This window comes from Danaus plexippus, chromosome 11, assembly GCF_018135715.1.
Source record: "Danaus plexippus chromosome 11, MEX_DaPlex, whole genome shotgun sequence".
NCBI classification, from domain to species: Eukaryota; Metazoa; Arthropoda; class Insecta; order Lepidoptera; family Nymphalidae; genus Danaus; species Danaus plexippus.
In genome coordinates, this window is record NC_083544.1 from 4,798,313 (window position 1) to 4,817,070 (window position 18,758).

The following is an 18,758-nucleotide window of genomic DNA, read 5'->3' on the forward strand; positions in this document are numbered from 1 at the left end:
GTTATGTAACCCGTAAGGTTACCGACATTGCGCGTGGCGGGCCACGGTCTACAATCGTTTCCGTCTCATTAATCATGCCGAGGAAATTCAGATCGTATTGTGTTCTGCTATAGCATTTTCCTTTATTAGAAAGTTATATTCTGCCATCACTATGTATGTATAAAAATTAATTGCATTTTTTTGATTATTAACTGTTTGATTCGGATAACAAGCAACACAGTAATAATAAAGGTACTTTTAAATATTAACATTATGCAAGAGTAATAAAATGAAATTATGGTTTACTCTAGCAATGTAATGCTAACAATAATTGCAATTTTGTTTGTATAACAGTACATAACATGCCGCTAATTATCTTTGGTAACCATAATTCTACAGTTTAAATGATTTTATAACTTATAGATATATTATTTCTTTATTAAAACATCACATCCTTATGTTAAAACTTAGTATAAATACCAGCCATTATCAAAGTAAATGCAGACTAATAAAAAAAATTATAATAAAGATAAAAATAATGATTTTAGGTATTATTTTTTTTTCAAGACTTTTAGGTCCATGATATTTTGGTTCACCGAATAATAATATTAATTATATATATGTACAATTTTAGTTTATTCTGAATTAAATAAATTAAGTTACACTTGTACGTTTAAACGAAAATAATCGATAAATTAATCTTTATTACATGGCAGCTATAGTTAAAACACTACAAAATAATTATATTCAAGCACAAGGTCATTATAAAACAAGAGAGAGTAGGTGGAACCTCATGACTATCATCATTGACTATTGTCTTAACTGATCTTGACATATCATATTGATGAACAAATGTTAAATGTGTTTTCGCTTTCTGTTTGATGATAATTATGATAAGCCAAGATATTTTTTTCTTATTTATTAATAGCTTTCTTAATTAAAGCTTTAAATGCAACATATAATCGTTGAACATTACTACACTTTATTTTAGAATTCATTTTATGACAACTCTAAAACATTTTTTCAATACTTTCTCCTGTGTTCCAGCATTTTTTGTATTTTATTATTAGGTTATCGGTACCATTTAACGTTTTTCATTTAGATCACTCAGATTAAGGAAAGACGAATAACCGAACATAATTCCTCTTATAAAAATATCAAGCGGTGATAATAGAGTTTTTTTTTATTCCTACTGTTGAATTAGTACTAACGATGAAATTTCCGAAAGTCTACATAAATGCGAGAAATTAATAGTTACCACAGTATAGAGGTACATACTTTAATAAAGTCAGAAAATAAATAACTACAAATATTCCTGATTTTCTTACCTGAGTCAGTTTCATCACCGAACAATTAGTTATCAGTTTTGTACTGTTTTTTATTAGTTGTTAAAAAAAAGGAAAAAGCTGATCATATAAAAAGGCTTTTGTTAAAAAGAAATAAGAAATTAGAATAAAATATTAAGTTTGAATAATTATTTCAGACAAAATTCATATTTAAACGTAAAATTTTCAGTCTATAGTCTATTTTTGAGAAGTTTTGTTTGATAATATATATTCTTATCTATTTTATTTCCGATGCAAATAAATCCTTAATATCAAACACCTTAGGTCTTAAGATCTTAAAATGACACGGTTCACGCAAAATTTTAATTAAAAAAATACGTACATTTTCTTAAGATATTTTTCTTAACGTCGGTTTCGTCGTATTGTATTTATATTGTAATTATTATCTCTTACTTGATACGTCCAAACAGTTTAAATAAAAATCAACTTGTAACGATAATTTTAATAAAGTTGAAATTACTCGTTCATACTTAAAACGTTAAATAAAATATTATAAAACTTTTTATTTATATCTTGTTGTATATAAAATTTTAAAAAGAATTTATTTTAAGAAGTTTAAGTTCTAACTCATTATTAAAAATATAAAGAGTCGTGGTGGCCTGGAGGTTAAAGGCCTGCGTCTCATCCGTGAGGGCGTGGGTTCGAAACCTGGCAAGTACTAAAGTGATCTTTTCCGAATCATATGTACTTTCTAAGGGTATTACGACACCACTGACAGACGGTGAAGGAAAACACCGTGAGGAAACCTGGTCTTATAATTTCAAATTATAAGATTGAAATCGCCAACTCGTCTTGAGCAAACGTGGTGATTAATGCTCCAACCTACTCCATGTGAGAAGAGGTCTTGCTCAGCAGTGGGCTCCTATAGGCTGATGATAATGGTTAAAAATATAATATAAAATAACCCCTAATATTATTTTATAACATCTTAAAGACCAAACAAAGCTATAAAAAACAATCTTAAAATTTTACGTTTTTTATTATAATTTTCATTTCTATCTCTCCGAAAATCTGAAAGAAAATTTTGAAAAAGCATACCTATAATCTCTCGACTGCTGACCAACCATAAAAGAACCTATACTATATGTAAAAAGCCTTTTTCTTCCAACATTTGTCATTTCTCTGCGTTTGTTTTACTTGGTGACATGTTCACTTGTATTTTAAATTTTAATGAGTTTAATTTTTGCAGAAGTATCTTAAATACGTTTTTAATGTCCTTACTACTATTTTTTTTTTTTAAATAATATTAAAATAATAATGTGAAAATAAAATAAAACAAACACGAAATAAAAACTTAACTAGTACTTATTTATTTGTCATTATACATTTTATTTTATCACATTTAATACACAATTATAAAATATAGTATATATACACCCGTACCAAAAAAATTGAATTATCTTATTTTTTTTCTCTTTTTTTAAATTATTATTACACTGTCTAAAATTGATGATTTTCTTAAAAGTTCGTTCAGCTTATACGGTTGGAGAGCTCGGTTCTTTAGGGGTAGCAAATTCAAAGGTCTTTGTTGCTGATGACCCAACTTTTTTTGTAAAAGATTAATCAACAGATTCCTAAGAAGCTTCTTGTCTGACGGCTTCAGTTGTACTCGCTTGCTCAGGAGCTGAAGTAGAATTTGATGATTCAGAAACTTCACTTGAAGCTAATTGTTCTGGTGCGTCACTGCTAGGTAATTCTGCTGAAGCGATGGTACCCTGTTCAGTTTCAGTAAGTGGCTGATCAGGGCCTGCAGTTGAAGCTGGTATAGTACTTACATCTACATTAGCTGTTGTTGATTCACTTTCTTCTATAGCCTTTAATTCAGTTACTGCTTGTACACTTTCAGTTGATACAAGGAGATTCTCTTCTTCTGTTGAACCTGCTGATACTTGTTCCGAAATAACGGTAGATGCATTTTCGGGAATAGCTGTAGGGACTTTATTAAAGTCGGATTCAGATTCAGTCTGTGAAATAATTGTCGATGCTTCTTCAGGAACAGATGTAGATGAAATTTCGGCAACCATTTCCGATGTATCTTCGGAAATAATAGATGATGATGATGATATTTCTGGCTCCACTGTTGATATTTCATTAGGAACATTCTCAGACAAGGATTTAGATGTTACTGCAGATGCACTTTGAGAAGCAACTGTCGATATAGACATAGGAACAACTTCAGGGTTTTCTTTTTGAATAGCAGCGTTTGTAACTTCAGAAACTAATGAAGGTGCTACTGTAGAAACGTCTAAAGGTACTATTTCGGGAGCAATTTTTTCTTGAGGTTTAATTTCATCTACACTTCTTTCACTCGACTCAGAAACGCTTATCTTTGGAATAGGGGCAGATTTAGATTCAGAAGCATACAATTTTAAAGCTCTTCCAGATTTTTCAGCTGAATTTGAACTGTCCTTGCTTGGTATATGTTCATAGATTGGCTGGAAACCATTTTCATCGGCGATATATCTGTGATTGAACGATGATATACAGTTAAAAGAGAACAAGTAACCAAATTTACATCCGTAAATAATATATAGCATGTAATGAGATCTAAGATTTTCGCTAGTATTCATTTAAATGAAACTAGTATTATTCGGATTTACTACGCGGATTTTATTATTTAAAAACTACATAATCCCGACGTTTCGGTTACTTTGCAGCAACCGTGATCACGGGCAGACGAGGTGCCTCCGCCCGTGATCACGGTTGCTGCAAAGTAACCGAAACGTCGGGATTATGTAGTTTTTAAATAATAAAATCCGAATAATACTAGTTTCATTTAAATATATAGCATATTACATCTTATGGTATTGTTTTTGTTCTGTATAATTTAATCAGAACCTATTAAGATTTATATTATCAAGAATAATATCTGTTATCTCACCTTACAGATATGACAGTACCATCGGGTGCGGTATACGAGTAAGAACCTCGTTGTACATGAATTTCCTCGCTTTCATTACTTTCACCACCCTCGTTACTGCTTGCATCGCGGCTTCTAGGTAGAATTTTTCCATAGGCAACTTCTTCACGAACTATCCCATTCCCCGTTTCATAGCTAAAAAAAAATTATAAAAATATTGTTTATAAAAAGTCATGGTTTATTTCATTATAAATTTTTACTCGACGGTGCTAATTAAGAAATATTTTGTATATAGGTACATAAAGATTTTATTTCAATAAATCAAACGATGCAATATCTGATAGCGACCATTTCTAGAAAAATAGTTCTTATACATATATTAATTAGACATTATAACGATTGCTTTATACTAAGATAACGTTACATTTAATTCCATTCTATTACTGACTTTGTATAAAACTATTATAATTTGGTGTAAATCATATTTTTATATAAATGGATTTATAATTCATTAATATAATTATACGTAACTTAATTTGTGAAGCGTCATTTCTCTTGACAACTAGGTGAAACCATGTGACAGATGATTTTATTAGTAATACTTGTAAGTGTTACTTATATAATAGTTAATGTATTATAGTTTAGTGATCATTAATTTAAGACTGGGCTATGACTTACATAAAGAAAGTGGGTAGAGCTGAAGCATAATCTTTAATAATAAAATAATACCTGAATTTATAACTTCCATTATTCTGAAATTCTTCAGACTGAGCGAGAATCGGAATGACGCCCGCAATGCTGCTTGCGATCATGCAACCTAAAACAAAAAGGCAACCTTTGAAATACATTTTAATTTTTACTTAATTCTTATCACTCCCGAAAATTACTAATGAATGATAACCTAGACTTCATGACTTCTTATATGTAAGACTCATCTATTTACACTATCCTCCCCCCGCCTTCCGGTGGAGCCTTAGTGTACGCTAAATACTTCAACCTTAACGACTATCAGAGGTGTTCTTTGAAAAATTGCACAATCGACAAGGTGTCAATAATGTGACAAGAAGGGTGACGAATCAACGTGATTAAACTCATACGTAGTTCAAACATGATCTATTAGACATCTGAAATGCAAGCTACTTATAATTTCAGCGGTACGTAAAACATAAAAAAATATAACAATTTAGACTTAATTTTAAACGCATGTAATAAACTTTTTTTTAAATGTGTGTTTTTTCTTACCTGTTAATTAAACTTCAACTAAAATTAAATTAAATAAACATAATTTCAATTAACCGCTTTCCAGAAATACATTGGTTATATATAAAAAAAACTATATTTATACGGTAGTTTTATTATTGATACTAGTTCTTTATTCATAAGTATTTTGTTTTTTAACAACTTCTGTAAGAACCTCTATTTATTTCGTAACATTAATTATTTCGTATTATAAATTATAGTAAACAGCATTATATGTGTATTGTTTTTCTTGCTTGACTGGTTGTTTGACCGTATACATAATATTAACGTGTACAAAAAGCTAATATAAAATTCAGATCCCATCTTCATTGCTATTGACGGCGTGTTACTGATATGTTGTTGTATATTTAATTGTAATTGAAAATGGTTATTTCGAATTCGGTTTTAGCGATTGTGTTATTTAATATATTTTGTAGTGTGTTAACAGAAAATGTAGATGTGAGAAATCCAGTTCTCAAGGAACGATCGGTTAATAGAAATAATTATAGATACAATCACCCACCTTCATTTGAAAGCTATGAAGTGGTACCGGAAAATCAAAATGGTAAACTGGTAAAGTTGCGTGAAGAGAAGTCGATTAATTTCGACAATTCTGATATAAAGGCTGTTCCCCTTACTGTCATATATGATGCTCCAATAGATAGCGCGCATACTGAGGAGAATGAAAACAATAGTTCAGCGTCTAAAGGGAGAAGGCGTAAGTTAAGAAGACGCCAGCAACTTGTGAATAAAGGAGTCACAGAATCTGAGGTAAAACCAATTGATATTAAATATACAAAAAGAAATGAAGAACCTGTGACGACAACAGAAAGAACTATTAGCACTCCTCCAGCTCGAAGCACAATAGTGCCAAAAACCTTTACTAAGAGACCTGCTGAATTTAACCCTATACCACAAAAACCCCGAAGACAACGTGAACCTGTTGTAAAAATCGTAGATGAGAAAAATTACGTTTTTTCACACAGCGGCAGCTTTCACTACAGGTAATTTATTTCCAAAGTTATTATCATTACTAACTTATTTAAAGTAATATATTTTAAGGTTTTTTTGAAAAATAATAACATATATGAATTATCGAGATAATAAACAAGACACTAAAATTAAGGTAACCATTATTCAAAGAATAAAATATATTTGTTTCAATTTCAGTTATGAGGGTGGCGATGGTACAAAAATTTCCAGCCAAGGGGAATTAAGAAATTTTAGCAACGATGCTACGGGTGAAGCCGTCAGCGGAAGTGTATTCTACAAAGTAAGAAATTACAATCTTAAATATAGAGATTACAATAGATTGGCAATGTAATAAAAATAACCATTTTAAGAGAATTATAACTGAACCTTCAAGGATTAAGGATTGCTTGCCATTGAATGATATAAGTTATAATATTACTAAGTTTCTCATCAGAATATAACATTTTATTTTAATATTGTTAGGACTGTAATAAAAGTGTTCAATTAGAAATCATCTATAAAACTCTTATTCTTTTAATTTGTTAGTGCTACTATGATTTAAATTTTTTGTCCATTGTTAAATTTATTTTGGTACTGAAAAATAATTTTGTTATTCTCGATTTCAGGATAACGAAGGCAATGATGTTAGTCTGTCATACACAGCCGATGAAAACGGTTACCGGCCATATGGCGCTCATCTGCCAACGCCTCCACCCATTCCAAGAGCAATTGCACGAGCTCTGGCATATCTTGCTACAAAATCCACACCAGCACCTGTGACTGAGGCCATTGATTCGTTTTAAAATTAAGCTTCATATTTAAGATCTAAAATATACTAAATATTTGGCACTTAGCCTTCTCCGCCAACATAAATATGTATGTTTGGATAAATAAATGATCATTTTTTTTTCTTTATTAGTTTTTATTTTCAACAGCGTTAAACTCAAAACTAGTTTGCAATGTATATTTTATATCGTTTAAAATTAATAAGTGAGTTATTGAAAACAGAAGTATGGTAAAATAAGTTGAAAGAAAAAATAATAATGTTAAAGGTCTTTAAAAAAGTGGCAGATTAAACTTGTTGGTACAATATCACACATTTCAAGCTATACATAAGTCTTATTTCAATCAAGGCTATAAATTGTACTTATATGTAATAGTTGAAAATGTGAGTAGAATAAATTTATATGAGGTACAATTTAAAGTTATTAATAACAATCTAAAAGAAGAAGGTAAAAAAACTGTTTAAAAGTTTGATTAATTACTATTTACTAACGTCTAGAAGTTGAATGATAAAATGTTTTGTCTATTTGGTTATGTTAATATTCAACACTTTATATTTTCATAGTCAAATTCTATTGAACATGTAGAACAATATGTTACATCATCTCACCAAATGCACATTGAAACTAGGTATATGTATTTATACTATAAATACTTACTTTTTTATCATATTTATTTGGAAAAATAATTATAAGTCACTGTTTCACGATAGGACTAATAATTTTAGAATACTTAAAAAATTCTTATCATAATTTAAGAGATTTCTTTCTGTATTAACAACATTAGGTAAAAATTAATAACAGATATATTTTAATTAATTCAAAAGATTAATTTAGGAAAAATAACTGATAAGTAATTAAAATAGCAAAACCATGTTGTAATTGAATATTTTAGCTTGAACTTTATATCCGTGTGGTCTCATCAGTGACCTTGGACTGGCACTCTCTTGGACAAACAGGTTATAACCGGAACGCAGCTTGAAGAGCTTGATATTAAACCGCTTTTGCTTTCCACCACTTGCACTTGCATAGTATGTCTGAGAGAAGTGTTTTTAATGACCCACTTAAGTTCTTCTTCATATTAAAAATAAATTGTGCAATAGCGTCTCATTTCTTTGAAATTAATTTGTAATTTTGTGACTAATATTTATATGTACATTGTCATATGTATTCCAAGAAACTTACGTGACAACCTTCACTTACCGATATTAGGCAAAATTTTGTTTAAGCTCAGACTTAACTTATGAGGTTTTATAAATTGAGAAATGGTTTTATTAAAATTATTTGTCTAGACATAAGACAGGGCTACATACTTTTGAACATTTTTCTGGATAAATCTCGATTATTAACGAGCAATACTGTGTATAAAATATACTGCCCCATAATTGCAATTTTTACATAAAAGTTAATGCAAAAGGTATAGAATTGATTTACAACCTCAAAGAATTATTTTGTCGTTTCAGTTTTTTAAGTATACAACAAATAAATTTGAAAGACAATAAACCGATAAAAAATAATAATCAATTATTATATGAATATGATTTATTATAAAAAACCGTAGCGAGTAAGTGCCCACAGTTTAGAAGCAATTATATATTATAGCCAAAGTGTAGCGAACAATTAGTTTTAGTGAAAAATTTATGACACTTTTTTAGCGTCTAGAATTTACATCGCCAATATTTATTCTTGGTCTCTAATTAGTTTTCACAGGTTGTGTGACGAATAGATTTTATTGGCTCATAAATCCAACAATAATGCTTATGTCATGTTTCATGTCAAATTATTAAGTTTTTAGGAAATGACCTTAACTCTTAACACTACCGTGCTATCAATTTTGTCAACTCGTTGCTATTGACGTTGTTTACATCATTCCTAAATATTTTATCTCCTTCTCCGAACTTCAATAAAACGAAGTAACTCTGTTCGCAATGCATCTTTGGCACTGTTTTTGCATTTATTTAATAAATAATAAATAACTTGGTTGTTCCATTCAATGTGAATCGTTTCTATCACAGATCGAACATTGAGCATACATTTTTATATTTTTTTTCATTGCTCTGAGTATAAAAATATGAGGTGCCATTTTGTAAACAGGCTGTATAGTATCAACAACTTTATTTTATACAATTAACATCATGCATTTTGGTAACGTGTTTCCAAAGTGGCACAGGCTTAAGTCATAAATCATGTGTAAGGGTCGCGTAACGTCATCGTTGGCTTCAGTTATTAGGGTTAATTTCTCGAGGGTGGTGGAGGTGGCAGAGTAGCCAGGTAGTCCAAGGCCTTTTGGATTGCTGGTGGAATCGGAGGAGGTGTTGGTAAATGGGCACCCTGGAAAAAGCATTAAACAAAATAAAGCAAGTTTAACGCCTATTAAAATTCATCACGAAGTACGCATTCTTGTGTAATGCACTTATAATATAAGGCAGTAAATATTGAGAGGGTAAATTTTGGATTTGCATTCATACGAAACATTCAAATTTACTTAATACGTATTAGTATACAAGGTCACAATTAGCTTATTGTCAGTTCAATATTTGCTCATACCAAGTGGCGATAAAACAAAAAAAAAAAAGCCATACATTAAAGAAGCTCTTTAGTAACGTATATAGTATTCTTTTAAGAGTTATATGAAGGTTTTAAAAAAATTAAATCAATTTTTATATAATTATTACCTCAGCTTTAAAACCATTCTCATCGTCAGCGATGTAGTTCAGATTAATCACAGTGCCATCTGGAGCCGTATAGCTAAATGCACCCTGAGCTACAATGACATCACTGGTATCTGGACTGCTGGCCTTCTTCAAAGTTCCTGTCTCATCAGCTTTAATGCCATTTTCGGTTTCATAGCTGAAAACATATTTACATCATAGTATTATGTAAAAATCATTAAATTATTCTACAAACGTGGCGGATATTATTATTATTTATATGTTTTTATCTTATGTTTTTGAAGAACTTCATATTATTGATATACAAAAGACTATTAGTTTTTATGATAATGGTCAATAAATGGTAATTTTATATTTTGTATCATATTTACATCAATTCAAGGTTTTAAAAATCTTTTATCTCTGATACTGTTCTAATATTAACCTACAATATTTGATCAATAATATTAAAATAAACTTATACCCACTTACAATTTTCTTACTTTTTAAGATGTTTTTGCGTTATCTCTACAGTAAAGGTTGCTGTGAAATGCTAATCAATTTGACATTCAATTGTACTTCAAAATAGACAAAATTTATATGCCATTTAAAATTTAAGTATTGTTCACTAGGTGTAAACAGATCATAATATTTTTACGATCTGTAGTAGATTTTTTAAATTCATATTTTAAAAATATGTTTACAAAACCAGCATATGAATTTGCATATTATATAACTTTTGAAAGTTTTAACATAAAGATATTTTTGGACTCGAAAAAAAAGGAACATTCAAAGTAAGCATGGAATTATTTTTATTTCTTAAATGCTTTGATTTTATAATTCAAAAACAATCACCATAAACATTACAACACGGGTAATGTTTACAAGATGTTTTCAAAACTTTTACCTGTATACATAAGATCCATCAGGCTGTTGATCGAATTCCTGTTTCAGTATAGCTATGACCTGATTATCCGGCTTCTGGGGAGCTGAACTGGCTATAGCAACTACGGCTAAGAGTAACAAAATTCTCTGAAATTTTAAACAAAACAGATATTACTAATTACTTTTCAGAACATCGATAACTTATAGTTGTACTACTTGTTATTTACTTATTCCTTTAAAAAATGTAGGTGCTGGTATTTTATTTTATTCAGAGCGCCTACAGTATTTAAATATCATATTATATAGAATCTCATCTTCAAGAACACACAATCTGAAATATGCTAATTTTTAAAGTAAGGAGTTTCATTATTTATTAATTAAACTTAAACATAAAATACTGGAATAATTATATTTCGATTGAACATTTTATAATTAATAACCAGTTGCATTAAAGTTGTTATCTACACACAAACAAAATTGATTAACCCCCCTTTATTTGTCACCTACAGGTGAATCTCTAAGTGTTCGATTTAGCATCCTTCACATGCCGTTAGCATGATAAAAACACGCATAGAATTAGACATACAACACAACATTGAAAACGAGTTTGTTTTAACTTTAAATGTCAACCACGAATAGACATGATAAATATTAATAAAGATTTTAAGCGAATTTAATATGAATTTGGAATAGGCAATTTTTATTGTGACATCAACCTCGACAGACTTATATGAATGGAGAAAAAATGCAGCTGATTAACGTTCCTACCTTATTAAAATGTACATCATTTTATATATTTTACAGATTTGAATTATATAATTTTTAAAGACTAAAACAATGCAGTTAAATAAGTAAGAATTAATGTAATAAATAAAATCATATGTCCAGTAATGAATTGATATATTATGTACATTAATTACTTCTGGTAACATTTAATATAACCATGATTGTTAATCAATAATGGAGTTTTTATTTTATAGGAATCCAGTTTTACATATGTTTACGCATATTGATTATATTTATGTGGACATTAAAATATTATTATTATATGTACATACATGTACATACATGTACATACGTATACATATACGTAATAAAAATATACAATATTATAAATGGACTCTTTTCCAGTAATTTAGATATCATTATTAAAAGTATCCTGTAATAAAATATGATGAGACGTTACTTGTTATATTTAACTACCCAGGTAGTAATTTTATATTTCGTCATATTTTACAATTTCTTCAATCTAAGGGACATAAGTAAACTGCATTTACTATATGTATATATGCTCTAACATCACTCAAAATATAAATAGTTTTCAAATAGGCATACACAGTTGTTACATATATAAATATAAAAAAAAAATTAAACATAAAACAGTTCCGTGAAATTAAATTCACATAAAATGAATAAAAAAAACATTAAAAACGCTTCATTTCCACGCCGATTATATAAGAAGGACGAGTGGATTCGCATTTGACTTTATCCATATAAGAAGAATTACGAAATATGTTAGCGTGCAAAATACCTGCAGTTAATATTTATATATTTAGGGTCAAGTTTGTTGAACGTTTGTTAAACTAATATATTTTATTGGAAATATCTTTTTAGAATCTTAATTTTACTCTGTTTCACGTTCTACAAATTTTAAACATACCTACAATTTAGTTTCTTTTCAGTCTTAAATAATAATGAACGGATTGTCACCATACGAATGCAGATGCCTGCATAATAACTGTTTTGCAAGTATTGAGTTGTGGGAACATGACCCAGAATTTGTGGGTTGTCTCGAAAATACATTGTCCTGTACAGAACAAAAGTTGTGCGCTTAATTAACCGCTCGCACGCCTGTTGCGAGAGTAGACACTTATTTGTATGACAATACACGATATTGAATGTATTGTGGAGTAAAAATTCAACATATATTGTATAAAAGAATATTTAAAAGATATGTAGCCATTTCAATAGTAATAATTAATTGGTTAAAAAACATTACAAAAAATGCCTTGTTTTATTAGAACCCTTCTACAGTATTAATATGAATTCTTTTCTTCCGTTATAACAAAATACTCTAGGAATAGAATTGAACTTAATGAAAACTGCAATATCTATATAAAAGTTCATAGGACAAATAAACAAAGGTTAGGTATTGTATTTGCAAAATGCAAAGCGCTTGCGTAAATCCCGCGACAAACCTACCTGTGAATCTTCTAAGGCGAACTGCAGACTTGTGCAAATTATTAAGAAACATTTATTTTATTAGTAGATGCGTGATTTGAATAAGATGAATAAAATCCATGGAATATAAATCTTTATGTAATCAGCAGGCAACGTCTGGGTTAATTAATAAATAATTTATATTTATACAATACATAGTTGCTTAATAGTTGTCAACCAATGGTAATTTAAGCATTATTATTATTTTAATATTTATGAAAAATATTAAAAATATGGTTTAGTTAAACGAATATAAAATGTATAAGCTTATATTATTTTGGTATATAAATACAATTATATTTAAGAATTTAAAATAAAACTTTTTTTTTTTCAAAGCGATTAATATAGCTACTTTTATGATGTTTGTTATCGGTATTAGAATTATATAAAATGGTATTTATTTTGTTACAATAATTATAAGCATGCAACCCTTTAAATGTTACTTACCATTTTCATGTTGCTGTTTAAAGATGAGCAAGATATCCCATGAGGTGATGGCGGCTTGCACCGGATTGTACTTAGCTTCTAATCACCTGTCCCTTTTATAGAGACGCAAGTTTGTCTAGCATTGCATACAAGCAGAGGGAGCTTGCAACGACTGCAAAAGTACAGGGCCGTATTTTCAGAATTTTAAGTAAATATAACTATACTCATTCCCTTCCAGTAACATATATTTTTAATGCTCCGTCAATGAATAACTTTAAGAACATGTGTTAGTGCCACATGCTTCAAAATTACACAATTCTTTAGAACTATTTCAGTTTTAGCGTTTCAATATAATGGTTTATTTGTATTAAAATTAATGTTTCTCATAATATTGATTGATGTTAAATAAAATAATGCGTCAAAACTCATACAATTCTTTCCAATAGGTACGTATTAGAATGAATAAAATTCATATAAAATTTTATAATTTTCATTTGTTATAATTTATTACTCATGTAATAAAAAGTCTGCGAGTTCGGCCATCGTGCAACATTATCTCGTTCATGGTTACAATAGAATAACTATAAAATTCTCGTAAAACTAAGTCCGACTAAATGGTACGTACACTTTATTATAAGTAAATGACCACAAATATTACTCTTTGGATCCATCCAAAATATATAACTATAACCATTTTAAACTTTTGGTTGATAAGTGATACAAACGTCTCCATTATTGATCTATTATGTCAGGCTGTACATTTAACGTTCAATTAATGTAAATGTTTTATATGTATTTATGTAATGTATATTTTAAGTTTTAAATGTGCATTTGTTCCTCTTCAATCCTCCACAAGAACAACTCGTAGGGATTTTAAAAAACTGCAGTATTTGAACCAAATAACTTCGATCAACATTTTTAACTCTATTTCTGATATTCGGTTTCATACGAAATCGGCTGAAGTAGTGAGACAAGGATCGCTTAAAATAAAAAAAAATAAAAATAAGTTAAATGTTCTCATCCAATTATATCATTCATTAAACAGTTATTAAGTAATACCATACATCAAAACATCACAAAACTTCTTCATGACATACTGCAGATAGCAATGTAATGTCTATGCACCCATGATAAAATTAGACCAAAAACACATCCATATTTAAAGAATTGCGTAAAAAAGAATTAATTATAATAAAATTAATTGCTATTAAAAAGGAAAATATGCTAGGTCGAAGAATGAACACAGCCCATACATGAAACACAATTGTTCACTAGCGGTACAAAAGATGCTATCTGATTACTTAAACAGGCCGAAATTTTAAACAATAAACCTATTTACGTATTGTTTTACGAGTACAAAAGGTAATTGTATTAAACATTGATGCGAACCATAAATTTATACATATTTATAAAAGTATTACAAATTTTAAAAGATTTTTATGAAGGCTATGATATGAGTAAGATATTAAGAATATAGTTTATTAGTTTGTATTTATTTAATTTTTGTCAGTATAAACATTAACCTGCAAACAATTTTATTTAATACTAAGCATTCCAATGACTTTAGAGAAACTAACTCACAAACTTAGCAAAAAAAAAAGTGCTCAATTAAACTTCGGAAAAGATATATATAAATTTCCTAAATGACTTAATATAAAAAACTATAAAAATGAATCCTTGTATTATATAAAAAAAAAATTGCATATAATAATTAATTAAGGAAGAGCGGAACAAACGAACTGTTTTTATTTTTAAAATATTAAATTAGAATTATTTACTACATCAGAAGCATTCTGCTTCCAATTTTATGCAATGTTGGTTTTATAAAAGACGAATAATATTTAGAATCTATGGTTGACTATCAGATATTATTATAATTAATGGGAATGCAGTCATGGCAAAGCTATTTATACAATAAACCTAAAAACGAACCGAAACATTGCTAATAAATAATATTTTTTACTGTTCACAATACTGCATCTACACGAGACCTGTTTTAATATCAATGAGCAGCGTGAGATCCCAGGTAATAAGCCACACGGATAAGACAATTGGAAAAAATTTAAATTTAAAAAAAGGGGGAAGGAAAGAAAATAAAAAAAAAACAAGAAGAAAGCTAATAAAAGAAGAAAAGCGATTTGGAAAGAATTTCTGTAAACATCTGTTTTATTTTATATTTAATAAATATATTCTATCATGACCAAAACTTTGAGTTAATAAAGGAAGTAAAAGAAAACACAGTTTAATTTGCATTTCTGATTAAGACGACACATGTTCCATATAAAAGAGTGAATGTTTATCACAAAAGGAAATGACTTAAACCAGATCGAATGAGAAGACTCAGTATGGACACTGTTTATTGAAAAATCCTATTCAAGGAAGAAGATTATCAATGAAATCCATTACGTCACAGTTTTCACAGATACTTTTTTTATCTAAACGTACATTATGATAATAATTTTGCAAATTGGTCAATACATGCTATTATAATTGCAGAATGTATTCAAGAAAACCTGTTTTTTAGGTTAACATCAACAAATACATGTAAGTTATAATATACACATCATTAAAGCAAAGGGCATCAAGTATTGCAAAAAAGAAGCAAGTCCTCGTCGGAACGCTTTTTGTTTAATGCCTAGGATGCTATTGCAAGCAATCGATGTGTCACCAATTAAATATTTTAAATTAAACTTTGTATAATACTGACATCCCTAAAAATAAGATATAATTAGTATTTCGCAATAAACTCGGAAACAAAATGTCAGCTAACGTAATACCTATTTATTTAAGTTCAGCCTTCCACAGGAAAATTTTGCTAAAGTGAAGACAAATATAAAAGATTACTGGTATTGTAAATGAATATTGTCGTAATACATAAGGAATTATTTAATTAATATAAAGTTATTTATAATATATTTATATATATTGTTTAACTTGAAAGAAGATACATTCCATACCTATAAGTCAGAACAACGAGACATAATAATGGATGATATGGAAGAAAAATCACGATTACTATTTTAATAATCAATATAATAACAATAGACAATATAAGACTAGATTAATATAAATGTTGTTTTATATTGTTTGTATATTATTTATTTAATATTTCTAGACGCACGCGTTATTTAACAAAATGTTGACATTTGAACTACCATCTGACGTTTACTAAGGACGCCATCGTGTTGCATTATTAACGTATAACATTAGACCCATCTCCACAGTAACGTATTCTCCAGTACTATTTATGCTTTCAAACAAATAACGAATTCGAGTCTGACCAATATTTAAATATTTAAGAAAGACCCACTGATTGCTTCTAAGAATTTCTGATTGTATTCAACTTTATTTATCAATTGATCGATTTAAACTCCAGTGCGGTAACATTTAGGATAGTATAAATTTATGAAAATAATTTTGTAACTATTGTTATTGGTTTTTTAATGAAGGTTTTGAGTGTTTTTTTTTTTTAATAATGAATTGATAATGATTGAATTTTTATAAATAACACTGTATTTTCATTGAAACATCTACATATATGTACATGTTATAAATCTTGTCCAAAATATTATGTATATTTATAATTTTTTTTTATCTTCAGAGTCTGTTGGAGACGTCACGTCCGCGTAAGCGACTACATGTACTTAAAACTAGGAAAAAACTTTGTACCATGCTAATACGTAATAAGTATTTAAATCGCAGGCTTTCAATTAATGTGATCTAAAGATGGTATTAAGTCTAGTAAATGAGGCCGTCTCATCTCCTTAGTCACGTAATTTTGTATGGTAATTACCGGGCCTTGCTTAAGTGTTTGTTAAACAAAGTTCTAACTAGTTAACAGTAACATACGTCCTTAATAATTACTAACTATACGTGAGGTTAATGAGAATGACATTATCATTATTATGCTATAAAGTTATCTTATACTTAATGTTATTCTTAAATATCCAAATCATATTATATCAGGTCTGAACATCGGTATGCCAGTGGAAAACTCGTTCATCGGCTATTCAGATATTTATGCGCTAGATGTTATAATTTATTTAAGAGATGACTAAGAGAAAAAATATGGACCATATATGGGAGACGTGAACCCATTAACTTAGATGAAACCCGGAATCACTAGAATGTCATTGGTAACTTATAATTCATATACATACATATATATATATATATATATATATATATATATATATATATATATATGTATATAAATAACTTATAGACTCACTTATTTTGAGTATAAATGTTTTTTAGATTTTGTTTACTTTGTTTTAGTTCTCGTTTATTCATAAAATGAAATTGAATATTCCCAAACAACATTGTATAAATTAAGACTATAACAATGACGATTCTCTACGATAGATACATACCTATTGTGAAACAAATTAATAATTTTATCGTGGTATATAATAAGAATATATAGCATTACAATGTATTCTCTATGTGTAGTATATTTACTTCCTTGTTAGTTGATTTATACTTTTACATCCTATTGCCATAGGGGATTGAGTTAATTTTTTTTCATGCTTCAAACGCTATATATTATAGCTCTTTTGTTATTGATATCGTAGTATCTTAACTACTAATACAACTATCGTGAAATTTTATTAACATTTTACTTTTATTGTACAAAATAGTAACAAAATTGTAACAAAATAGTAGAGCCTCAATACAAAAAAAATTGTCGTCCTTTGTATATTATCGATCATGCAATGATACTTTTTTTTATTTATTTTATAAAACATCAGCCTAAGTGGGAAGATATGTACCAGGATAGTCACAGAGAACTTATACATATGTAGGTACGCGAGATGTAACTGTAGAGAATCTTCCAAATGCTAAGGTCGCGCTCCGACCCTAGCGATCGCATAGTATCACGGCTTCATACACTGCTCAATGCTCATCTGCCGCATCACTAACGATCTCTTTGTTCTACGTATGAACATGGAATATAAAAAACTGCTTTATTATCAATTTATTACAAACAAAATATTGATTGCGAAGTTATAATATTCACTTAAGCTACGTTTTACATAAAAGTTTACAAATTAATATATATTTTTTTTGTTTTTTATTGTATTCCCATAAAAAAAAATTCTGATTCTGGTAAATATTTGAATGTATTGTATTATAAACATGAAATTTTCATTGACCAATATTTCTAAAACTTAATGATATTTCTTATCACAAAATTGCACAAATATCCATTGGCAGAAACTGGTAAAGCAATCTATGTTAATTCTTCATGTAAGCATTTTATATTAAAATTAATAATGTAATCTGCCAGTATTAATACCTATTTATATTATCCCTTTAAGTCAAAAGGTCAAGGTTGTCCAATTGAATATGTTATAAAGCACATTTAAAAATTGTTAGTCATTTTGAATTACGCTTA

At 28.6% G+C, this 18,758-nt stretch overlaps 3 protein-coding genes across 3 annotated transcripts; 1 reads left to right on the forward strand and 2 right to left on the reverse strand.

Moving 5' to 3' along the window:
• Positions 1–2,612: 2,612 nt before the first annotated feature.
• LOC116765460 (uncharacterized) lies at positions 2,613–5,074 on the reverse strand. The gene is made up of 3 exons (XM_032654911.2): positions 4,915–5,074; positions 4,207–4,380; positions 2,613–3,788 (listed from the first exon to the last, which is right to left on the reverse strand). The coding sequence occupies exons 1-3, from the start codon at positions 5,031–5,033 to the stop codon at positions 2,900–2,902; spliced, it is 1,182 nt and encodes a 393-aa protein (XP_032510802.2). The 5' UTR covers positions 5,034–5,074; the 3' UTR covers positions 2,613–2,899.
• Positions 5,075–5,742: 668 nt separating this feature from the next.
• Positions 5,743–7,307, forward strand: LOC116765461 (uncharacterized). Its single transcript, XM_032654912.2, has 3 exons — positions 5,743–6,428; positions 6,595–6,697; positions 7,023–7,307. The coding sequence occupies exons 1-3, from the start codon at positions 5,809–5,811 to the stop codon at positions 7,197–7,199; spliced, it is 900 nt and encodes a 299-aa protein (XP_032510803.2). The 5' UTR covers positions 5,743–5,808; the 3' UTR covers positions 7,200–7,307.
• A 1,789-nt stretch (positions 7,308–9,096) lies between these two features.
• LOC116765470 (endocuticle structural glycoprotein ABD-4-like) lies at positions 9,097–13,526 on the reverse strand. The gene is made up of 4 exons (XM_032654921.2): positions 13,382–13,526; positions 10,737–10,861; positions 9,854–10,028; positions 9,097–9,509 (listed from the first exon to the last, which is right to left on the reverse strand). Exons 1-4 carry the CDS (start codon positions 13,388–13,390, stop codon positions 9,411–9,413), a joined length of 408 nt encoding a protein of 135 aa, XP_032510812.1. The 5' UTR covers positions 13,391–13,526; the 3' UTR covers positions 9,097–9,410.
• Between the last annotated feature and the right edge of the window lie 5,232 nt (positions 13,527–18,758).

Excerpts from the sequence above, each read along its gene's own strand:
- LOC116765460 (XM_032654911.2), bottom strand. The coding sequence starts at position 5,033 with ATGTATTTCAAAGGTTGCCTTTTTGTTTTAGGTTGCATGATCGCAAGC. Across the intron at positions 4,381-4,914 it reads AATGGAAGTTATAAATTCAG|CTATGAAACGGGGAATGGGA; the intron begins GTATTATTTTAT and ends ATTTTTTTTTAG. Across the intron at positions 3,789-4,206 it reads GGTACTGTCATATCTGTAAG|ATATATCGCCGATGAAAATG; the intron begins GTGAGATAACAG and ends GTTCAATCACAG.
- LOC116765461 (XM_032654912.2), top strand. The coding sequence starts at position 5,809 with ATGGTTATTTCGAATTCGGTTTTAGCGATTGTGTTATTTAATATATTT. Across the intron at positions 6,429-6,594 it reads AGCGGCAGCTTTCACTACAG|TTATGAGGGTGGCGATGGTA; the intron begins GTAATTTATTTC and ends TTTCAATTTCAG. Across the intron at positions 6,698-7,022 it reads GCGGAAGTGTATTCTACAAA|GATAACGAAGGCAATGATGT; the intron begins GTAAGAAATTAC and ends TCTCGATTTCAG.
- LOC116765470 (XM_032654921.2), bottom strand. Across the intron at positions 10,029-10,736 it reads GATGGATCTTATGTATACAG|CTATGAAACCGAAAATGGCA; the intron begins GTAAAAGTTTTG and ends ATATGTTTTCAG. Across the intron at positions 9,510-9,853 it reads AGAATGGTTTTAAAGCTGAG|GGTGCCCATTTACCAACACC; the intron begins GTAATAATTATA and ends TGCTTTTTCCAG.